At 64.1% G+C, this 22746-nt stretch overlaps 2 protein-coding genes and 1 long non-coding RNA gene across 6 annotated transcripts; 1 reads left to right on the top strand and 2 right to left on the bottom strand.

The window, feature by feature from the left end:
• Positions 1–2: 2 nt before the first annotated feature.
• On the bottom strand, positions 3–4706 carry SRPK3 (SRSF protein kinase 3). 3 transcript variants are annotated; one of them, XM_030933478.1, is made up of 15 exons: positions 4544–4706; positions 4342–4472; positions 4085–4193; positions 3868–3955; positions 3491–3578; positions 2825–2931; positions 2585–2750; positions 2458–2483; positions 1865–1994; positions 1536–1775; positions 1355–1455; positions 890–997; positions 744–813; positions 566–658; positions 3–403 (listed from the first exon to the last, which is right to left on the bottom strand). In XM_030933478.1, the coding sequence occupies exons 1-15, from the start codon at positions 4624–4626 to the stop codon at positions 219–221; spliced, it is 1725 nt and encodes a 574-aa protein (XP_030789338.1). In that variant the 5' UTR covers positions 4627–4706; the 3' UTR covers positions 3–218. The 3 variants fall into 3 exon arrangements, with proteins under 3 accessions (XP_030789338.1, XP_030789337.1, XP_030789339.1); XM_030933477.1 differs by having other exon boundaries at positions 1865–1997; positions 4544–4666; XM_030933479.1 differs by having other exon boundaries at positions 1865–1997; positions 4342–4465; positions 4544–4656.
• On the top strand, positions 1634–6099 carry LOC115898578. Its single transcript, XR_004058270.1, has 3 exons — positions 1634–4164; positions 5148–5335; positions 6049–6099. It is a non-coding gene; the product is annotated as an uncharacterized LOC115898578 (long non-coding RNA).
• A 218-nt stretch (positions 6100–6317) lies between these two features.
• Positions 6318–21258, bottom strand: PLXNB3 (plexin B3). 2 transcript variants are annotated; one of them, XM_030933475.1, is made up of 36 exons: positions 21150–21258; positions 19862–19970; positions 17534–18574; positions 17012–17191; positions 16406–16534; positions 16220–16320; positions 15544–15676; positions 15218–15374; positions 15020–15128; positions 14824–14938; positions 14583–14708; positions 14385–14501; positions 14079–14172; positions 13827–13996; positions 13440–13591; positions 13140–13245; positions 12395–12525; positions 11964–12140; positions 11657–11852; positions 11272–11511; positions 11026–11184; positions 10802–10953; positions 10592–10692; positions 10295–10518; positions 9994–10172; positions 9737–9803; positions 9184–9511; positions 8939–9042; positions 8679–8772; positions 8271–8443; positions 7962–8122; positions 7555–7702; positions 7325–7389; positions 7178–7253; positions 6983–7057; positions 6318–6722 (listed from the first exon to the last, which is right to left on the bottom strand). In XM_030933475.1, the coding sequence occupies exons 2-36, from the start codon at positions 19904–19906 to the stop codon at positions 6618–6620; spliced, it is 5730 nt and encodes a 1909-aa protein (XP_030789335.1). In that variant the 5' UTR covers positions 19907–19970; positions 21150–21258; the 3' UTR covers positions 6318–6617. The 2 variants fall into 2 exon arrangements, with proteins under 2 accessions (XP_030789335.1, XP_030789336.1); XM_030933476.1 differs by lacking the exon at positions 21150–21258 and having other exon boundaries at positions 19862–19973.
• Positions 21259–22746: the final 1488 nt, after the last annotated feature.

Raw genomic sequence — 22746 nt, 5'->3', positions numbered from 1 at the left:
GACGTGGGCCTCCCTCACTCCAGGCACTGATGTTCAGTCCACGCTTTATTAAGAAAGGAACACACACACTTTCTCCAAGGGCCCTCCTGGGGGTCTCAGGCAGAACACGCTCTGAGAGCCGGGCCTGGCTCCAGCGTCTCTTCTGCCCTGCAGTTGTGGGGAGCTGTGCCACTTTTCCCTCAAGGCAGGGAGAGCTGGAGGCGGAGCCGTGGCCGGGCCTAGGGGTTGAGCCAGGGGTGCTGGAGGCAGTCAGCGGCACTGGCCCGCTTTTCGGGGATGTACTCCATCATGGGCAGCAGGAAGGCACTGAACTGCGTGGCCTGCTCTAGGGGCCACTCGTACTTTTCCATGAGCACCTCGTACAGGCCCCAGTGCTTGAGATTGTGAATGTGCCGCAGCTCTCCTGTGGGCAGGCCAGCGGGCGTCAGGCTCTGTCCCTGTCTCCAGGCCTGCCTTCTGCTTAGGCCCTGGCCCCTGGGACCCAGTGTTCCCTCTGTTGCAGAGTCCAAGGTCCCTGTCCCACCCTCCCTGCAGCCACATGGCCTGAGCCTGCCCGGGCCCTCACCTCTCCGGTTGAAGAACTCCCGGGAATAGCGGCCTGAGAGGGCGAAGGCTGGGGGGATGTCCCCCAGAAGCTCCACGATGTGAGCGATGTGGTCTGTGGGCAGAAAGAGGAGGTTGGGGGCGGGCAGGCCTGGAGGCCAGGAGGCTGAGCGGCTGAGCCCAGGGCCCTCATCCCTTACCCTCATCACGACTGTAGTCTTCTCCAGAATGTGGCTCAAACAAGTAGTCACCAGTGGCCAGCTCGAAGGCCTGGAAGGGGGAGGAAGTGAGGCTGCTGGCCAGTGGGCTGGTGGCCCTGGGCACAGGGCAGCCCGGGTGGGCGTACCATGCAGGCTGTGCTCCATATGTCTGCTGGGGGGCCATATTCGGCGCCAATCAGCACCTCAACGGCCCGGTACTGCCGAGTCTGGATGTCCTCTGTGAAGTGCTTGTGCTGGAGGCAAGGGGAGCCCTGGGGACAGGGGCCAGGGCCAAGGCTGGCCTGCCCCCATGGACTCCTACCCCACCCCGATCCACCTACCCGAGGAGCTCGGTGGGGCTTGCTCTGAGCCTCGGGGTCCCCAGATCTTCCAAGAGGGACAGGCCCAGTGATCTAAGGCTGAGGCTGACCCCTTCCTAGTGGCCCCTGCCCTTGGCCACAGCCCTGGTGCTGTTGACTGGGCAGGACCGATGCCCACCCAGCCGATGGTTCGTGTGCACTGCAGGCTGGGGCAGGGCTCCCCAAGAGTGGCCCTGTGCCTCCACCCTTGGACCAGGGCCCCCCACTCTGCTCTCCCAGGCTTGCGCGTACCACCCAGCAGGCGTTGCCCAGGTCTGCGATCTTGATCTTGATCTTATCTGCATTTTGGGGCTCCAGGGGGTTCACCAGGAGGTTCGAGGCACCAAATGGTGCTGGAGAAGGCAGAGCGGGGAGACTGAAGTGGTCCGATTCCTGCCAGCCCTGCCTGCCCGCCACCCGCCACCCAACTTACTGCTAGGTGACAAGAGGCCCCCGGTCTCTCGCTGATTGGATGAGCCGGAGAGGATGGAGCAGGAGGCAGGAGAGAAGAGGGAGCCGGAGAAGCCTGAGGTCTGTGAGCCGGGGCTGAGGCTACGGCCATCCCCCGGGGCGGGGGAGGAAGAGTCTGGGGAGGGACCTGCTCTGGCACCCTCGGGGTGGCAGCCTGAAGAGGAGGTGGAGCCGCTGCCCCCGTCTAGTCTCAAGCCAGAGTCTAGGGAGACGGGGTGGAGGCAGCTGCTGAGCAGATGCCCTGCAGCCTTTGCTGTGCTCCACGACCCAGTACCCCCTGTGGCCCCTCACCCTCAGCGTGGGTCGTGGCCTCCATGGCCTCCAGTCTCTGCAGGTCCCGCAGCCGCTCCTCCAGCAGCCGCTTCTGCTGTTTCCGTTTGCGCCTCATCTTCTTCCTCTTGTTTTTGGACAGCTTACCGGTCTGCTGTCAGAGCCAGGGTCACCCCAGAGTTCCTGTCGCCCACCCCAGTCAGCATGAAGTGGAGGTTTCCCTGCATGGCCACCAGGGAAGAGGCCTCTCCGGGCCCCAGGGCTCCCATGGACACCAGAATGTCCCTGCCTCCCCGCCTGTGGCCCCACTCCCCACAGCTCCATTAGGAGTGGGAGGACCTGACTGGCCCGCCTCAGGGTGCTCTGTGTTCCCTCTCAGCCCAAGCTAAGGCAGCCGGAAGTGGCCACTCGGGAAAGACGGCATCCTTTCACCAAGAGCAGTTTGGGGCATTTGAACCATCCCGGGAGTCACCCTCCGCCCAGCCACCCGGCCTTTCGGGATGACCACTGTGGGAGTGCATGAAGCAGGGAGTGAAGCCAGTGTGCTCCAGAGATGGCCTCCAGTTGGCTCGGATGGGAGAGGAGGCATGGGAGAGAGGGGCCCCCCAACTTACCAAGACCTCCTGGGGGGCAGTGCTGACTGGGAGTGTAGGTGGGGAGCAGGAGACAGGGAGGAACAGAGACTCAGGCAAGGGTTCAGGCCCAGAGGCCCTGACCCAGCCCCATGTGGACCCTTGGTACCTATGGAGCGGGAAGGGGGCGGCGCCCCTGCCTGTTGCCACTCCGTGGCCTCGGCAGCCAGGCGCCTGATGTAGGCGTCCCCCACACATAGCAGGATGTTCTCGGGCTTAATGTCCGTGTGGATGATCTTGCACTTGGTATGGAGGTAGTCCAGGCCATGCAGCACCTGCGGAGGGTTGCACCTGACCTCCACGAACTCCCCCTCAGGCCAGGCTGGGCAGCCCAGTGGGTGGCACTCACCTGCCTCACGATGCTCTTCACGCAGGGCACGGGCAGGCCCTGGTAGTTGGACTTGATGATCCATTTGAGAAGCTGGTGGCCCAGCACCTCCAGCACCATACACACATCTAGGCCGGGAGTGAAGGGTGGACAGTAGACACCAGCTGCGGCTCAGGCCCCACCCACCCTCAGCTGGGGGAGCGGCAAGGCTTGGGCCATGCGGAGGTGGGGAGGCAGGGCCTCCCCGGGGCAGTCCTGGTCACCAGTATGCTGGTGTCATCGATAGTGTCCCTGTCGCTCTCAACAGGTATGCCAGTTGGGATGGTGCATTTTGTGGTCATCCTAGAGGTGGCGCTGGAGAAGCAGGCACAGAGGCCTCTCAGGCCAGCCCACTCCCATGCCAGTTATGCCATAGGGCCTCTTGGCAGTCCCCCAAAGGGAAGGCAGCACCACAGAGGCAGCACCTGCTGTTTGGGGGTGACAGCAACGTCCACGGACAATCAACGCTAGCTTATTACTGCCTCCACGTAAACACAATTACCTGGGGGTGGGGTCATGCCAGAGGCTTGCGTTACTGGGAGGGATGCAAGCCCACTGTGTGGATCTGCAGACAGGCTCTAGCAGTGAGGGCCCCCCGTTTGCTGGCCCTTGGCTGCCACACTGCTTTGCTCTTCCTGCAAAGGATACGGACTCCATTGACTCCTGAGATCCTGAAGTCATCAATGAGTTGGACAATGGTCTCTCTTTTGGGGTCACTGGGGTCGCTGTCTCGGACCTGGAGTAAAAGCCAAGGGGCCACAGACAGTTCCACCCTGCCCTGAAGCCCACAGCTCCCTTCAGTGTATCCCTCTTCTACTCCAGCTGGGCCCTGCTGGAAGAAAGGTCGCCAACCCCTCCTGTCCCTCGCCCGTTCCTCCAGATCCTCCCCCTCTGGCACAGCCAGCTGGAGGCTGCCCCTCGGGGAGCCCCGCCCTGCCCCACAGAGCCCCAGCAGGCCCTGCACCCGCATTGCCAGGTCCCAGGCAGCTCCAGGGGAGCTGGGAGTGGGTAGGGAGGTGCCTCACACATTTCAGGAGCTTGATCTCATCCACAGCTGTCTCCGTGTAATGTCCTGCACTCTTCACCACTTTCAGGGCCACAAAGCGCTTGCGCCTGCAATACCGAGACCCTTGTAGGCTGTGGCCCTGGCAGGACCCACGGCAGGGATCAGGGTGGCCCCAACCAAACCCAGGGACAGGATCCCAGCCAGTGCTGGGCCCAGAAGGCGAAGGAGGCACTCACTGGATGTCCCAGCAGAGCCAGACGGTGGAGAAGTGGCCCCAGCCCAGTTTGCGCACCACGTGGTACCGCCCATTGAACAGGTCGCCAATCTTCACAGGGTAGTAGCCGCCTGCCAAGGGGAGATGATAGATTGGGGTGGTGGGGTTCTCACTCCCCTGGGCCCCCAAACACCTCGACCCCATTGGCCATCTGGCCCATGTGGGCCCAGGTCCCTTGTAGTGGCCGTCAGGCCACACGTGCCCAAGGCCCAGCCTCACCCTTGCAGTAATCCTTGGGGTCTTCCTGTTCCTCATCGTCGGAGCCCAGAAGCCCCTGCAGCATCTGAGGCGCCGGCGTGGCCAGGGCTAGTTCGGAGCCTGAGGACTCGGGCCCGCAGGAGGCCTGTGAGCTGTGGGTGGGGTGGGTGGGCAGTGAGCGTGAGAGACGCCAGGGGCCCCGGGTGCCCGAGCCGAGCCCTACCTGCTGCTGCTGCTGCTGCCGCCACCGCCGCCGCCGCCGCCGCCGCCGTCGTCGTCCCCAACACCACCCGTGCTCGTGCTCATCCCGGCCGCGCAGCCCGCAGCTCCGGTGCCCCGGGCGGCTGCTCCTGTGGGGCCTGGCCGCGGCCTGTGAATTTATAGCCTCGGCCGGCCGCTGATCTCACCCGCCTTTATAAATAGCCTCCCAGCTGCTCGGCTGTGGGCAAGGTATGCGGCGCGGGGAGGGGGCGGCGCGACGGCGGCCCCAGAGAGCCCGGCCCCCGGGCAGAGCCCCCCTCCTGCTCCAGGCCCACCCTGGAGGCAGAGGGGGCTATTGCTTGGGGACCAGGGACAACTGGATCCCCAGGCTTAGCCTCCACACCCCAGCCGAGGGGGAGGTCCACGCAGGGGTGAAGCAACCCGTAGCCTAGGTCGGGCTCCCGTTCTCCAGTGCCGACTGTGGGGACGTGCTCCGCTTGGCAACCTGGTCCTTAGGCCAATCTCTGACCACCTGTGCCCCCGTGGGCATCCTTGAGGTGCTTCTCTCCCGTGGGAACCCCATCCCTGGCTGCTCCCAGCCACTTTCTGCTTCTATGTTTCATTAGCCCCTAGGACAAGTGGGAGCCCAGTGCCCTCTGAATGTGGCGTTGCTGGGGACCCCTCATTTCCCCTACCAGAGGCACCAGGCCTGCTGAGGGAAGGCCTGGGAGTTTGCGAGCCCAGAACCTGCTCCTGCGACCCTGCCTGGCACCCTGGCTCCCAGCACCTGCTCTTCTTCTCCACCATTTGCAAGGTGCCTGCCATGGGCTGCTCCATAGCCAGATATGGGGGAGGCAGCAGGAAACTGCTTGCTGCTAGGGACAAGCAAGCCCATAGCCACTTCTCTGTGAGTGTCGTGGTGACTGAGAGACCAGGAGAAATTGGGTCCCCAGAAGCATCCACGGCAACCCAGGGCACAGTGGGGCAAGGCCTGCAGCCAAGACATGTTCCAGCCCTTCACGTGCTGGCCATGACTGCTGCATGGTTTGGGGGCAAGGACTAGAGGCCTGGGGTCTGTTGGCTCAGTGTGGAGCTTGGGTGATATGGGGTTGGGGAGTGGTCACTGAGCTTCTGCTCAGCAAAGGGTCACTCTGGCCACTTCGAGGACAAGGGAATGGAGGGGTGAGAGTGGAGCTGAGAGGCCAGCTGGGGCCGGACAGAGGAGTCCCAATGAAGGGGAGGGGGCTTGGCAGAGCGGGTGCTTGTCGTAAGATATTGGTGCAGTGTTCCTGTACCAGTGTCCGTGAACTGGTAGGGGTGGGCCACGCATTGGTGGAGGGGCCAGCGAGGTCAGGGAGTGGGAGGGAAAGTGAAGCCCGGGTACCTGATGGCTTCTCTTTGTCTGTGGGTAGCAGGTCATAGCCATGGGGCTGAGGGGCTGTCAGTCAGGAGAGCATTGAGTCAGCTCCTGCAGGGAAAAGCAGGGGCTGGGGATTGGGCCCTTTGTAAAAAGACATTTCTGTCCAGGTGTGGTGGCTAATGCCTGTGATCCCAGCATTTTGGGAGGCTGAGGCGGGCAGATCACCTGAGGTCAGGAGTTTTGAGACCAGCCTGGCCGACATGGGGAAATCCCGTCTCTACTAAAAATACCAAAATTAGGTGTGGTGGCACACGCCTGTAATCCCAGCTACTCGGGAGGCTGAGGCAGGAGAATTGCTTGAACCCGGGAAACAGAGGTTGCAGTAAGCTGAGATCGCGCCACTGCACTCCAGCCTGAGAGAGCAAGACTCCATCTCAAAATAAAGATATATTTCTATTTTATTTCCAGATGTGATTTTCCAGCAGGCAAATAAATATAGTGGGGAGAGGGGGAAGAAGGGGGGGTCCTTATAAATTAGAAACAATCTCAGGTGGGGGGAAGGTGGGTGGGCTGGCAGGGGAGGTGGTAGGCAGGGAGCCCACTGCTGGGCACAGCGCCTGGCTGTGCACCCTGCGCCCCCAGGCTCTGCCAGCTCCCCTCAGTGGCTGGCTCGGTTCCGGGGTCATAAGGCACTGCGGTGGTGGTGGATCCGGCTTGCTGCTGTCTGAGCCAGAGCTCACAGGTCAGTCACTTTGTTCTCCACCAGGGCGGCGACTTGCTGCAGGCGGCAGGCCAGCTGCAGCTTCTGGCCCACAGGGTCCTCCTCCAGGGCACTGATAATCTGCCCGGGCAGAGGAAGGTGCCTGTCTGAGCCTGTCCCTCTGCCTGCTGGCCCAGGGCCACCCACCCTCCTTCCATCTCTGCAGGAGCCTGGGGATCCAGTGGGGGCTGCCTGGGGTCTCCCTGGGAAATCTGAACGAAAGCCGAGTCCCTTCCCCAGCCTGGTCCCCGCCAGCATGGGCTGGCACCGTTGCTCCCCCGGGAGGGTCCACGGGCCTCCCGCTCCGCTGCGCCTCCCCTCTGGAGTGCCCTGGGCCTCACCTGATCGTAGTACCTGTGGATGTGGTTGTAGAGTTCTTGCAGAGCCTCCAGACAGTGGGGAGCAGAAGTGTAGCTCTGGGGGCACCATGTGGAGGGAGGCAGTGAGGTCCCAGCCTGGTCCTCAAGCCCAATCCCCCCCTCTGCTAGTCTTTCCACCCACATGTGGACAGGCGCACCCCCTGGGCCATGCCTCACCCCGGAGAGCTCAGCCAGGGCAGAGTTCATCTCCTGGTAGCTTGCCGGAGAGCTCTGGCGAATGTCCGCGTAGTATCTGGAGGAACAGACTTAGTTAGGGGTGGGGCAGCCCCCATTCCCCGCAGCCCCGATGCCTCTGATACCCACCTCTCCACCATTTGCTTGTAGCGTGGGATCTCCCGGGCATAGAGCAGTTTGTTCACTGGGGAATCCTGCTCCAGAGGGAGGGAAGGTGCTAGGCATGAGCTAGGAGGTGAAGGTGCCACCATGACGCTGCCACCACCCACCCAGAGCTCTGCACAGAGCCCTCCAGGCTTCCCCCATAAGCCTTTCCTCCTCAAGCCCCTGCCACCTGCTGCTGCTGGCACTGCTCTCACCCGGCCCACTTTATGCTCTGAGGTGGTACAGGAGTCAATAAAGGTCTGGGCGATGACAGCAAGGATAGCGTCCACGTTGTCCGACACCCGTACATCAAAGATGAGCTGTGGGTTCTTCAAGGCATTCACCCAGAACCGCAGCAGCAGACTGGGGGCGCAGGGCGGGCGTGGGCGTGAGGCCCTGGCCCGCCATCGTGATCTCCGCCCCATGCACTCCAGCCTACTGGCAACACACTTGGGGCCAGGGGCCACTGGAAGCTGGCCTGGTGGCCCAGGTGACCTGGGCCCTAGATCTTCCTGTAAGTTCCAGAAACCGCAGGTGGGTGCATCCACCCTGGGAATGGCCTGGTCCCTCTGGGACTCAGTGGACCATGTGCACAGCAGGGGTGGGGCAGCAGGAAGGGCACCTGTTCGTCTTCCAGATGTGCAGGGTCCCTGGGTCCTCGATGCCGTGCTTCTCTGCGAGTTCATCCAGAAGGTCAAACAGGTACTTGACAGCAATGGGGATGGGCTGGTTCACACTGAGAATGGCCTGGAAGGTGTCGTCCACAAACTTCTGCAGCGTGCCCTGCGAGGCAGGGGATAAGGGCCATGTGGAGGGCAGGGTGTGGGGGCCATCCACGGCCCAGGCTGCCCCTGCCCCTCCCACTCCCTGGCTCAGTCGGGGGCCCGTGGCTGAGCCTCCTCTCAGGCCCAGCTGCCCGGGCCGCACCAACCTTCATGGACAGCAGACGGGTGAGGTAGATTTCCGGAATGGCCTTGGCCCTTGCTGGCTCCCGCTCCCGCAGGCTGCTGCACCGCACCTTGGCCCCTTCTGGCTCCTCGGTGGCTTTCACCAGGTGCCAGAGGCACACCCCACCCTCCTCGCCATCCTCCAGCGTGGGGATGTCTGAGGGCACAGGAGCCTGGCTTCAGGACTATGCCCCCTGCCCCTGGCCTGGGATGCCCAGTCCACTTCCCTGACAAGGTGGGGCAGGGTGGGGACTGGAAGAAAGGAAGGAGAGATGGGCAGAAGATCTCGGTGGGGTGGGGGATGAAGCTGAAGCAGATGCGTGGCCAGGAGTTCTGCCTGTCCAGCCTGGACTCCAGTGGCCCCAGGTCGGGGCCAACCCTGAGGGACTCACTCTCTCCCAAGGGGCACCTCTGGGCCAGGCTCTGGGAGGTGCTGCTGCCACTGTGCAGCTGAGGGATGAGCCCCACTGTTGCTCCATCTGGGACCTGGCAGAGATGGGGAGCGGAGGCTGTGCTGACCCCTAGTGAGGCGCCTACACTGCTCCCACCCTGCCCTGCCTCGTCCTGCCCCGCCCCCAGCCCCGCCCTACCCTGCCTCGACCTCCCCGCCCCAGCCCCGCCCTGCCCTGCCTCACCCTGCCACTGCTCATACCTTGTAGTGCTGCAAAGTGTTGAGTCTCTTCCAATGATTTTGGGTCACGGAGGTCAAGTCTTCATCCGACAGGGTGAGGTGACCAGCCAGGCCCGAGCGCCACTCTGGAGGGAGTCAGGGATGCAGATAGTCTACAGCCTGCTCTCCATGCCCCACGCTCATAGTAAGGCACAGATGAGGGTCTCCAGGTGCCAGAGGGGTAGGGAAGGGTCCCTGGGGTGGGTGGGCAGGGCTGGCTCTCTCACCAAGGTCTAGGGCATGCACTGAGGGCCTCTGGGAGAAGGGGGTGCCCTTGTAGACTTGGTCCAACACCTTCTCCTTGACCTGGGTGATGGTGTCTGTGTCGAGCACCCGGGCCGGCACGCGCTGCACCTCACTGCTGCCTGCGGCCCCGCCAGCCCCAGGCCCCACCAGCACCATCAGTGTCAGGGGCTGGAACTCCACGTCCTCCCGCAGCAGGCGGCTATCATTCAGGGTCCGTTTGGCTTTGCCTGTCACGGCGTCCACGGGGCCTTTGTCCACTTGGTACTGGATGGCCCGGAAGAGCATGTACAGTGGCTCACCGGCCACCTCCTGCACTGCCAAGATGAGCCAGCATCAGCCAAGTGAGGGGATCGATGGCAGCCCTTCTCGCCTCTGCCTCGCCTCCAGCCCGGGAGAGCGTTCAAAGTCCTTCCCTTTCCAAAGCCCCTCCTTGCTGGGCCTTGGTCAGGTAGGGCGCAGGCAGCAACCCCCACATGGCGAGAGGGGAGGAGTCTGCCACTCAGGGCTGGGGGCAGGCGGGACAGTGCCCCTCACCCTCAGGAAGGCGTATAGGCAGATGGACAGCCAGTTGGTGAGCAGTTTTTCCACCATGGTCTCTGTCCTGCGGAGAGCCGGCCACAGGGTCAGGCGTTTGTGCCTGTGTCCCTGCTGAGGACATCTCATTTTCCTTCCCGCGACCTTCTGGGGCTTCCTGGCCCCCCGCACCCCTGGACAGAGCCCGCCCAGGGTGCGATGGGGGCAGGTCTGTGGCGAGCCCTCACCCCTGCCACTGGGTCCAGGTCAAGGCCAACCTGCGTAGCATGAGCTTGGGGTTCCTGTGCACGTAATGGGCCGCCAGGTCACCCAGCAGGGTCCTCATGATGTCCGTCAGGTACTCCAGCTTGCCGTGTAGTGCTAGCGACAGCAGCGAAGCCACATGGCAGCGATCCCTCTGGGAAAAGCTGGGCTGCTCCTCCAGGGTGTGGATGAGCTGGGCAAGGGTTGGAGGCTCATCCCAGGAAGCCCCACTCTTCCCTCCTGTTTGTCTCAGGCCAAGCAGTTCCCCAGCCCCACCTCCTTGCCCACCGGGGACTCCTGCCACGAGGCCCTCACCGTGAGGAGGAAGAGCTTGCTGTTGAGCAGGTTGGAGAGCTGCGTGAGGCCCTGGTGCACAGTGGTGCAGCGGCCGTCTTCCCCTGGCCCCTCGGGCTTGGGCTGCAGTGGGCAACCGCCATGGCCAGGGAAGAAGGCGCGCTCGGCGTAGGTGCGGTAGTCCAGGAAGGGGATCCCGCTGGCCTCCAAGTCGCTGCTGAGGTCGGTCATCTCCGTCATGAGGTCTGCAGGCCAGGAGCAGCTGAGGTGTGAGTTCAGGCCCTGTGGGCACCCTGTCTCCCCTGCCTCCGCACCCACCTGTGAACTCCTTGCGGCACTGGTCCCCCACGCCGGTCTCCAGGCTCTCCAGCTGCAGTAGCACCTTCTGGTAGTCCCGCAGGGCCTGCTTGCTCTTGTGCCTGCAGCCCAGGGCTAGCATCAGCCAGGGCCAGGGCCAGGCTGGCCGCCTGCCGGGGTACCCTTGCCAATGGCAAGGAGGGAAGTGTGCTGGGGGTGGGCGGGTCTCACCTGTACATGAGGGTGAGGAGGAGCACGGCGGCGATCAGCACGGCAGCACCCATGCCCAGGCCTGCCTGGGCCTCCACGGGAAAGGCAGACAGCGGGGGCTCAGCCTCGTACTGCACAGGGCCCAGGGCCAGCCTCACATTGCCCATCTGCACCTGGGTGGGCAAGGCTCCTGAGTGCATGCCGGCGGCACCTGGCCCATCTGCCCACCCAGGGTGCAGACTCACCACGAACTGTGGCAGGCCAGAGCCATCGGCAGGCTGCGGGGCGTGCGCAGGCGGCTCGCAGTACAGGTGGGTGCGCGTGAGCGTCTTCACCAGGCACTCGCTGCGGCCGATGTGCACGCGCACCTCCTCCTTGCTGATGCCCAGGTTGAGGCCCTCACCCTGGGACACACATGGGAGCCTAAGCCACTGGCCCCCACAGAGGTGGCCTGAGCAGCCTGGCGGGGCAGGGTTGGAGGTGGTCCTCACCTCCACATCCAGGATGTGGCCTGGCTTGAGGCGGTAGGGGTGGGCAGGCCCCTCGCGGCTGAGGGGTGCCAGGCGGGGGTTGGGCTGGTACAGGAAGCCCTGGCCCCCACTGGCGCTGGCGAAGTCCACTTGCATGTTGTCTAGGGTGAAGAAGACCCGCTGCGGGCGGGCCCTGTCTGGCACGGCAGGGCTCCAGCACAGGAGGAGGCTGGACGAGTTGACGGAGCAGACGGTGGAGCACTGTGGGACATTCGGGGCCAGCCGCAGGTGAAGTGAGCTGGGCTCCACTATGCACTGCCAGGGGCATGGCAGCTTGCCCTCCCCCTCCCCACCGGGCATGGGCATGGTCAGGGACAGCCCTGTTGCTTGCTGGTGAGGGGCTCACCTGTAGCAGTCCCCCACCAAGCTGGATACAAGCCTGGGGATCCGCAGCAGGGGCTCCACAGCTCCTCCTCGGCTCTGGGTCCCGGGGCTGGGCCTTGGAAGCCTGTGCCTCTGCGTCAGCCTCCAGCCACACAGACAGTAGGGGCCGCTGCACCACATCCAGGCCGGTGCCCCTGACACGGATCAGCCGCCCACCCCTGTGCCAGGATGGCAGTCGGGTGTGGGCGGGTGGTGGGCAGCACAGCCCAGCCCCCATCCCACCTTCCCTCCTGCCTGGTGCACAGGCTGGCCTGTGGGCTGACCCTCACCCCCGGAAGCTGGCACTGGGCTCCGCTGCTACAAGCCGGGGGTTGGCGGTGTAGCGGAAGGGGTTGGCGAGCAGTGTGCGCTGGGCATGGCCAAAGACCACAAGGACCGCTGCTTCTCCTGGGACAGCCTGGGGCCTGGTGCGGCACACAATGGCCTCCGGACACACTGGCTCCAGGCTGCAGGATGGGTAGCAGAGTCTCTCATCTTGGCTCTAACTACCACCCCTCTACCCCAGCCCTGGCCCAGCCCTGGCCCAGCCCCCATAGGAGAAGCCCTACTTAGCCTGTCTTGACAAGCGCAGGGACCACTGGGGGTGGCCACAGCAAGCACTTCTCTGAATGAACCACCACCCCCCCCCCCCACCATGTAGAAAGGACACTGAGGCCTATGGGAGTGCCCACCACTTGACGGCAGGCAGACTGGTACTCACATGGGACAGGGTTGGCCACCCACGAAGGCACTGGTGTTGCCACCTGTCTGGAGGTGCTGACCTCGGATGGTGAGCTGGGTGCCCCCTGCCTGGGGACCCCAGCGAGGACTCAGGCTCAGCAGGACAGGGTCCTGGGGAACAGCGCGGGCTGGGTAGGCAAGGCAGCCCAGCTTGGCCCTTTCACCCCCTTGGGCCATGCCCAAGGTCCTCCGGTTCTAAAGCGCAGGTCATCTCTGGGCTTCACCTCCTGGGGCCAAAGTGGACCACGCCCTCCTTCCAGAGGCCACTGCACGCTGGCCAGCTTCCTCCCACCCACCCCTGCCACATGGGGAGTAGGAGTGGGGCTCTTTTATCCTCACTGCCAGTCTCCCCTCCTTTGGACAGCCTCCTCCACACCACAGCTTGCAGCCCCAGACCTGGAGCTCTGAACTCTGAAATCCATTTGCCTCCTTGGGGCACTGCATGGGTCAAGCAGAACCCGCCCCTGCCCCCACCGCTCCTGTCCCAGCCTTCCCGCCTGGGAAACGGTGCCACCAAATGCCCAGGGCAACACTTCCCAAGAGCTTCGTGCCCCAGACTGGCCTGGCTGCCCGCCTCCACTCACATGCTGTGGCTTCCCTCCTAGACATGCAGCGGTGCTTCCTGCTCCCCGCAGACCCAGCTTGGCATCCTCATTAGGCGCCTGCCCTTCCTGGCCCTCCCTCCCACCCTCCCCTGCGTAGGGCGCACCTGGGAGGCCACTGACCTGGTAGGTGAAGTGCTGGCTTGAGATGCCTGGTGGCTGGCTCTTAATGGCCACCTGGACAGGCCCAGTGGTGCCATTGGGGGCAGGAGATGTCACACACACAATCCTGGAAAGCCGAGGCCTGGGAGCTGCTCAGGGCCCAGGGACGCAGGGGACAGCCTGCCAGCTGCTACCGAGCACACCTTCTCCACCCCTCCCGTGACCCAGTGCCCCAGGTTTTCTTGGCCACAGGCCTGCCTTATCTCTGGGTGGCCATCTCTGAGGGTCTCCCCACCCATCCTCACCCTCCAAGTGCCTCACCGGGCTGAGGTGCGGTAGAGAGAGGGCTCAGGGCTGCAGGGTCGGCTGGCCACGCTCACGGCGTATTGCACATCAGCGAAGGCCCGGCCCAGGTTGGAGCCCAGGATGGTGAGGGCCAAGCCTCCCTCAGGGGGACCAGTCAGGGGCTCCACCTGCAGCAGGCAAATTATGGCAGATGGGATCCCCCGCACCCACACCCCACTCTACAGTGCCGGGTGCCCAGCCGGCCAACCAACCCAGCCAGACCGAGCTGATGGGGTTTGGGGGCCTGGGGTAGGGCTGGTCTGACCACGGAGGACAGGACAGTGCAGGGCAGGAGAAGTGGACCACTGGGCTGTGGGGGCCCCAGCAGGAGACCCGCACTCAACCCTAGAGGCGGGGGCTCACCGCATCAATGCTGGGTGCAGGACACAGCAGCTCCACAGCCCCCGGCGGGCACAAGGGCCCATAGCGACAGGCAGGCTGGCCGTCAGCACACCACAGGCAGCCCAGGCTCCTGTTGGCCGCTTGGCAGTGGCTGCAGTCCGGGTGGCCCATGGCACAGTCGTACAGGATCACTAGGGAAGGTCAGGCAGTGTGCTGAGTGCCTCCTATCTGCCACCCACACTGCCCCGCCTGCCTGGCTGCCCTCAGGCTCACCATAAAGAGCATGGGCGTTGTCCAGCCTCTGGGCCTTGCCCTGGGTGACGTAGATGGGCACTGGGAGCTCCCGCTGGGACATGGAGGGGTAGAACTGTGGGCAGAGTGTGGGGTCAGGCTGGGTGCCCACTCAGGGCACCTCTGACTCTTGTCTCCTCTGGGCCACCCCCCAGAATTAATGTGATTGTTCCCTGCCTCTCCCCCAAGACTGGGGCCCAGGGACAGAGGCTGTGGGCCCCAAGCAGGCTCTCCATAAAGATGGCAGACTCCTGAGGGTCTATGGAAGCTTGGAGGGCAGCCTCTCACCTGGTGGGCCTGGCAGTGGATGAGGCCTGAGTCCCCTGCTGTCTCCTCCAGGGTGGCCGGCAGCCCCCGAAGTTCTCCAGGCAGCTCCAGCCAGCAGTGGAAGGAGGCAGGCAAGCCCTGGGAAAGGATGCTGTCAGGAGTGTGGACATGCTGTTGGCAGACCCCACTGCCCTGCCCACTTCCCTCCTGACAGCTCACTCGGAAATGCTGAAGGTTCCGCACGCGTAGGGCCAAATGGCTCTCCCAGCCCACAGGCACCAGGTGGGGACCTGCCAGGCCTTCAACCTGCGGGCAAGCCCCTGGGCCACGCACCTGGACGTCCACCTGGGAAAACGAGAGCCTTCAGCCCTTTAGAACTCAAAGGGCTTACTGCCGGGTGGGCCTGGGAAGGGTGGAGAAGGGACAGCCCTGTCTCTGCCCGAAAGTCGGGCCCACCCACCTCCTGGGTGCTGTAGACGGTCCTCTCGCCCTCTGGGCAGTGCTCTCCGTATACACAGTGGCTACTCTGGGGGCACCAGTGACACCGCCAGATGCTGCCCACGCAAGCACGACACCTGGAGGGGAAGGGCAGCTGCTCAGCTGAGTGCCCTCTGGGGTCGCCACCTCTACCCCAGGAGACAGGCCCAGGGACTCACGGGGCAGCTGCCTCCAAGGCCTGGATGGCACTGCAGTCATAAAAGGAGAAGTTGGTGGTAGCCACAACCACGTCTTCGAACATCAGGGCCAGGGGCACGGTGACGTATTCTGGGAGGGGACAGTGGGGGCAGGACAGGTCAGGTGGCTCATTCCCCCTCCAGCTTCCACCCCAGTCCCCTACCCCATGGGCCACTCACCTGTGCCTGGAGGGTTAAGTGGCACCTGGTCTTGGGGAGGGGTGACACAGGCCACGTAGGGCCCTTCCACATGAGCCAAGCTGTCATAGTCCCCAAACGCACAATGGAAGTATTCATCTGCATCCAGGATGGGCAGCCAGGGGACAGACAAAGTGACCTGGGATGCAGCGGGGAGAAACAGGGAGATGGAGCCAGAGCAGAGGGGGTGGCCACTGCTGGGGGCGGCAGCAGAGGCCATGGGAGAGAGAGGACGGAAGGCAAGTGGGGTTCATGCTCCAGGCAGTGGTCATGCTGCCCAGAGGGCCCAGTGGTGGTGGGCGGCTTACCTGGCCCTGCTCCTGGCGGGGGTGGTGGCTCGGCAGCAGGCTCTGGATGTGCAGGCAGTGGCTGTCCTCCTCATAGCTCCACAGCCACTGGTTAGGCTGGCCCGCCCGCTTGCACTGGCCCTTCCGGGTACACCTGCCAGGCAGGGGTTTATCCGGTCACCGTGGGGGTCTTAGACTCCAAGCATGACTGACAACGGGGCTGGGGAGGCCGGCCCAGGTGGAGTGCAGTGGGGTGCAATGAGCAGGAGGCGTGAACGGGATTGTGCCCAGAGAGAAAGGGGCCAAGCAGGCCGGGCCTCATGGCCAAGGCATGGGCTCCAGCCCCAAAAAGGAGCTGTGACTGGGCTGAGGGACACAAAAAGACTCAGGGCTGCCTTAAAGGATTCCTAGGAATGCCGTATGCAGCACGGGCTGGAGGGCAGCTGTGTGGGGGTCCTGGACCATGGCTGGGGCTGCTGAGATGAGGAGCCCACAGGCTGGGTGGTGTCGGAAAAGGGGGGTACCAACCAGATTCATGGCTCAGTGAGATGGGGCAAGATGGGTGACCTCCATGGTGGTCCCAAGTCTCTCCAACAGGCAGGGTTGGCCTCCCGAGACACCTAGGGCTGCTTCCAGGGGCAGCCTCCTGGCACACACCACCCATTGGCCCAAGCCTAGGCACAGGCCCCGTGCTCACCTGCCCTGGAGGACACACCAGCCACACAGCGGGTCCTGGGCCTGGAGGCAGCTGGCACAGTCAGGGAACTGGGGACAGGCCGCCACAGGTATCCGGTCCACCTGGAGGGGCAGCAGAGCAGAGAGGCAATGGACACGAGACTCGGGCCGCATGTGCTGGCCCCTTCAGCCCCAGGATGGCCCTCACCTGGTGAGCAGTCAGGACATAGAGGTGACTGTCACTGCTGTCCAGCAGCAGGTCTGGGCTGATGGCTGAGCCTGGAGGCCCCACTTGCTGGGAGTGGTAAACCTGGCCCTGGGAGCCGTGGAGAAAGACCTGAGTGGGGGGACAAGGACAAGGCTGGGCCAGATGGCCAAAAGTTGCCCATTCAAGGGACACGCCCTCTTCCCAGTGGGGGCTCCTTTTTAGAGCCAGCTCCCTTCCTGCTGGGCCATTGAGGGAGAACACATCGCTTCCCCCATTCAGCACCCTCAGGCCTGGGACACTGCAGGGAACCATGACACAAGGGCAGCAGCGGCACCCTGGGTGAGGCCCTGCGTACCAGGGATAGTTCTGCCAGGTGGGAGGGCAGCTATGGGGAGACAGGAAGGTCCCCAGGAGGCACCACACCCTGCCCACCTCACCCAGCCACCCTAGCTACCTTCACCGTGAGCCACCACCAGCAGTCACTGTGTGGCAAAGCCCCCCAACCCAACTGTGGGATGTGGGCTAAGAGGTGGAGGTTTCTGGGGGCTTCCCTGAGCCTCCGTGGCCAGGGGCACACCCAGCCAGACAGCAAGGCCAGGCCCTCACCTTGTGCAGCTGGCCCTGGGTGTCCCCTAGGAAGGCTACCATGTGCCCGTCTGCCTGGAGGGCTGCCACGGCGCTGACCGGCTGCCCGAGCTTCAGCAGAGGCTGGGCCTCCAGGGGCTGGCGGCCGGCAATAGGGCTGGGGGTGTGTTCGTCGCCGCAGGGGTACGACTCGGGGGAGTCCTACATGACAGAGAGCGGAGAATCAGCCCCCGGAAGAGGGCAAAGAGGCAGTCAGGGGGCATGCCCAGGGTGCCAGCGGGAGGACAGCCAGGCACCTTGGCTTGGGAGGATCCCAAGGCCCAGCAATCAGGGCTGAAGGGCCCGGGCACCTGGCAAGCTCATAGCATCCAGAGGGAGCAGGGTGGAAAGAAACGGCTGGAGAGCAGGCAGGAGACCTGGAGACTCAGCCGACCCCTGGCTGAGAGCTTGGCTGGCACTTCCCATGGGCAGGCACCCCTGCCCAGTGCTGAAAGATGCTAGCCATCCACAGAGGGAGTGGGGGTGGAAGGGCATGCCACTCACAAGGGGCAGGGTGACACAGCGCGACGTGACGCCGTACTCCACGGTGGCTTCCTCTGCGCCGCTGGGGCCCCGGCCGCCTGCCGTGTAGCAAAGTCTCCGGGCCTGCTCCATGCTGGCACCCAGCTCTGCCATGGGGAAGGCGCAGAGCGCCGCCTGGGTGCCCCCTGGGCCCGCGGCAAACGCCCCTAGCAAGGTGCCCGGGGCAAGGAAGGCAGCCTGGATGAGGCCCTGGCCCTGGCAGGCGAGGGGGACCTCCACATAGGAGTACAGGTTGGTGTCCCCCAGGCAGACGCGGGCCACGTAGGAGCGGTACTCAGCCTGGGCCCGGGCCCCACGGCGGCGGAACACAAAGTAGGCGGAGCGGGCGTCGGCAAAGGCCCCCACGTAGCTGTTGTTGTAGTCGGAGAAGTCGCCTACCACCAGGCGGCCCAGGCCCTCGCTGGAGAAGGGCTGAGGCCCTGCCAGCTGGCGGATGGCCAGGGGTGGCACCCCTGCCGACAGCTTGCCCGCCAGGCCTCTGGCCACAAGCAGGAGGTCCTGGCCGGGCAAGGGCACTACCAGCCCCACCGTGGCCACTCCCGGGGTATTGGCAGCCACAAACTGCCCATCACCAGGGTCCTCGGCCTGGTACAGCACCTCGGCCACATCCCCGAGGCGCCGTGTCTCACACACACCCTGCCGCACCTGCCCGCAGGCCACCAGTTCCTGGGCACGGCTGCTCACCAGCAGCAGCTGGTTGGCATTGTCAGTGAGCTGAGCCTGTGGGCACTCAGCCGGGTCACGGAAGGGCACGCAGTCGGGGCTGTCGATGACAGGGCCAGTGACAGCCATGGCCTCGAGCTGCAGCTCAGGGCTGAGCTGGAATAGGCGGTTCACAGCGCCGACATAGAGTGTGCCTCGGCCAGGCGCCAGTGCCAAGTGGTTGAGAGTGGTGTTAGGTGCGGAGAAGCGATGGGCCCCTGTCAAGGGCAGTGGCGGTGGGGACAGCAGCAGCAGGAGGAGGCAGAGGCCGAAGGGAGGCCAGCGAGCCATCACGGGGGCCTGTGAGAGGGCACAGGTCAGGGCAGTGGGAGCGCAAGGCAGATAGAAGACCAGAGGAAGGTGGAAGGTGGGGTGGAGAGAGGCCAGGGTGCTCAGGGCCAGGGAGCGGGGGAGGCAGAGAGATGGAGGGCGAGGGAGAGTGAGCAGAGACAAAGAGACAGAGGGAGCACAGAGAGAGGACAGAAGGAAGGACAAAGACAGTGTCCAAGAGCTGGAGCAAGAGGCAGGGAGGGGTGCACGCACGCACGCACAAGCACACAAGGAGAGAATTCTTTCATCTTCTACTTTATATGCATGTAGATTGTTGAAGGGGGGCAGGTCCTGGAAAGCCGCAAGAGCGCTAACAGAGGGACTCTGAGTCACAGAGCGGGCAGGGGAGGGAGGGAGGTCGCGGGAGCTGGAAGGCTGGCGGAAGCTGTGTCACAACGCGCCCCTGCGCCCACCACCCAGACAAGAGAGATGGAAGTGGAGTGAGAGGAGTGAGGCCACCGTGCGCCCCAAGGGACTGGACAGGGAGAAAAAACCTGCCCTGGACAGCCAGGGCCGGCTGCAAGGAGGAACCCTCCCCAGCTGGGGGAAAGAGCCAGGCAGCCGCGGACTGAGCAAGGAGCAAGTCAGCGAGGAGCAGGGGTCAGTTCCATGCTGGCCTGCTCCATGCTGGCGCCCAGCTCCCGGGTGAGGAAGCACTGGGCAAGCCAGCGGGGGTGCTGGGAGAAGTCAGGGGTGCCAAGAGACAACACAGGCTGCAGAGGTGCGGGGAGGCCTGCTCCTGCTCCATGGGCCCCAGTAGTTTGGGTCTCTCAGGGCCTGGCACAGGGGGCCTCAGTGTGGCAGTGTCCCGGGAGAAGAGCAGACCAGGAGATCTGGCCGGGAGAGGGGTCAGGGAAGGGGCAGGGAGGGGTGCCAGACTGGAGATGGCTCCTGGGTGTGCCTGGTGGGACCCCGGGGCTGAGCCGCTGAGGGTGAGAGGTGAGAGCAGACCCTGCTGTGGCCCCTGCTGCCCCCCACAGAGAGATGCTGCCCTGGGTGTGTGGTCACATGCCAACCAAGAGTGGGGCCGCTGGGACTCAGGGCAGAGTAGCGCCTGGAGGAAGGCCCAGAGGCCCCTTATCTCAGGAACACAGGCAGGAAGAGCATGGACATTTCCTGCAGACCCCGGGCTATCTGTGGCAGTGTCTGCCATGAGGGAGACTGCAGCCTGTATGTACTGGGCCCTGGCCAGAGCCATCCTGCCCTACCCTGCCCCTCCCAGGAACATTTTTGGGGACACCGGGCCTGGGCACTTACCATGAAGTGGTGCAGCAGAGGGGTCTCCTGGGTGGCGTGGCACATCCGCTCAGTTCAGCTGCCCCAGGGCAGTGGCGATGGGCATGAGATGGCTGTGGGGGGCATTGTCCTGAGTGGGAGGGAGACAGTTGAGGCTCAGCCCCATTCCAGCTGGCCTGGGGAAGGAGGGGCGGTGGTGGGGGTGGTGCCCAGACCCTGGCGACCAGGCTCCCTCACAGCTGGCAGCTTTGTCAATAGTGGCCAGGCCAAGGCAGCCCTGCCTCCACCACAACAATGTTCCCTCTGTCCAGAGGCCAGGCCGGGGCCCTGCTCGCTGGTGCTGCCACCCCCACTGGGCTGTTCTGGACAGGGGGCTCCTTGCCACTTCCCACCCTCAGGGAGCCACCCCCGGGATCTGGGGACAAAGGGCCAGGGTTTCCTCCAGCCAGCCCTCCCCTTCTGGCCCTGCAACCCCTGTGTCACTAAGCATACCCCTCCCTGACTCCTCTGGGTCCCTGTGAAGGGCACGGGGTGGGCTTCAGAGCCGAGGCTGATAGCCTTGGGGCCTGAGTGAAGTGCCAGTCCTGGCCCTCAATGCCTGCCTTTGTCCAAAAGATCTTCCTCCACACCCCCGGCCCAGCCCTGCCCCTGGGGACTGGTGAAGTGGTGCCAGGTACAGCATGGTGGCAGCAAGCAGGACCACGGGAGGAGGCTGGTTGAGATGGGCTGAGGCAGAGGGTCCACAGGCCAGGGCTGTTCACCCCATCCCCTGAAGCACCATCCTGCTGGCCTAGACGCCATCCGTGCAGGGGGTGGGGAAGAGAGGGGCACCTAGCAGCTAGCCCCCCTGTCACCCTCACAGGCCACCCTGGCCAGTGGCACAGGAGCAGGTGCACTGGGGATGGGGTCTGTTCCTCCCTCACAGCACGGCAGCAGTAGGCTCCAGGGCAAGGTGGCAGCGGGTTGCTGCCACCTGGCTGGGCCAGTTGGGTGGCTGTGGGGGTGGGGAGCCAGGCGGGCAGCCTCTCTACCCTGTACTCTGCCCGGGGCTGGTGCTGGCTTTCCCATTTCGGGGAAGAAACACGGTTCCCCACCTCCTAACCCCAGGGCTACCCCTTGGGGGACATCGTGCTCTCAGGCACCTAGTGCCGTCGTCAGGCTGGGCCAGCGCCGGAGAGCTCTTGCCTGACCCCAGCCAGTTGACCCTGAGACCCTTGCTTCCCCCTGGCTTAAGCACACCCTGTTGCCTTGGCCTGAAGCCTGGTAGCCCCTGCACCCCAAGCCCAAGCCTGCCCCAGCTCTTGCCTACCTGGCGGACCACCAGCGAGGGCCAAGTAGTAGCTGGCAGTGCCAGGAGCACGTCTCACGGAGCCCCAGCCTCCCTGCCCACAATGCAATCGTGCCCAGCCCGACTCATCCCAACAAGCCTGGCCAGGCAGCCCAACCTCTCTCTGCCCGCCCCTTTGCCCAATGGCGCAGGGCAGGGCGCTGCTGCCCTCTGCTGGCCACAGCGGGCATGATGGAGGACTGACTGTGGGCACCTGGCTGGAGCAGGTGAGAGAAGGCAGCGCCCTTCTATCGGGCAGGCATTCCATAACCTGGCACGAAGCACCTACTGGATGCCAGGCTTGGGCTTGGCACTGGCACCATTCAGAAACAAACACAGGTCAGGAAACTGAGGCACAGGAGGTTAGGAAACTTGAATAAAGTCACACAGTATGTGGCAAGACTGAGTCAACAACAGGTCCCCTTCACTTCACCATCAGGCTACATGGCCTTGAACCATGAATCTTGGCCGGCATTGGCAGGAGATGGAGCTGAGGCCTACCCCAGGCCAGGCCTGCACGTGACATGCCCACGGGGCGTTGAGAAAAAACCAGTGTTTGCCACCAGCTGCAACGCAAGGTTGGTAGAGGGCTGGCTTCCAGGGTGTGGCGGAGGCCAGCAAATCAGGCGGGGTCTCTGTAGCCAGGCTTGAGAACTTGGACTTGCCTCGCCATGGGCAACTGCAAGTTGGTGGTGCTGGGGCAGAGAATGTGGGGAGGCCTGGTCCAGTGGTGGTCGTGGACATGGGGAGAGGCGGGTGCATTCCAGAGGCGCTCTGGCAAGGCAGCATTCTGAAGACTGTGTGTTGGACCCAGGGCAGGAGGCGAAGGCAGGAGAATCCAGGCGACCCTGGAGCTTTTCTGCTGGGGCACTGTTCCCCCTGTGTCAGGGCCGTCCATGGAGGTGCTGGCAGAAGTGGGAGGATGGTAAGATTGAGGGGCCCATGAGGGAGGAGGAAATGGCGATGGGACTGGGGAGGCCTGGGGGGTGAGAAGCTTGGCTCAGGTGACTGGAGCCCTGGGGGCAGCTGGGGTATGGGACCAGGTGTTCACCCTGGAGCTCAAAGGCCCAGCAGACTCGGTGTATGGGAGCTTCCCTGAGCAGCTGTGTCATTCTTTCCAACCTGCATGGAGAGAAATGGGGCGCAGAGGCAGGTGGCTTGCCATGGCCTGACGTCATTTCTTCAGAGTGCACTCCACGGAGATGGGATTTGAAGCGGGCATTCTGGCATGGGCCACACTCTGGACCACTGGGCCCAAGATCCACAGCCTCTCATTTGTGGCCGCTGAGGCCGTGGAGGCAAACCAGGCAGGCCCGTGGGAAGGGACCACCAAAAATCGAGTGAGCAGCCGGCGAGGGGTCTCTCCCCAGCAGGAAGGCCGGGCGGCCTGGACGGGGCCACGGAGGGATCTAGAAGCTCCAGGAGGGCAGGCTTGGGGGAGCCACCTGCCCTCTCTCCCTCTCCCTGTCCTTCCCCCCATGCCTACCCCAACACACACACATGTCCTTGCTGGCCCTGGACAACAGCGATGCCTGCAATCTGGCATGAGGAATGGGTTTTTCCTTCCTTTCCACAGAAG

The sequence above is a fragment of the Rhinopithecus roxellana genome, chromosome 7 (assembly GCF_007565055.1).
Source record: "Rhinopithecus roxellana isolate Shanxi Qingling chromosome 7, ASM756505v1, whole genome shotgun sequence".
Taxonomy (NCBI): Eukaryota; Metazoa; Chordata; class Mammalia; order Primates; family Cercopithecidae; genus Rhinopithecus; species Rhinopithecus roxellana.
Note: the sequence above shows the minus strand (reverse complement) of the source record. Positions and strands in the feature narration are given on the sequence as shown.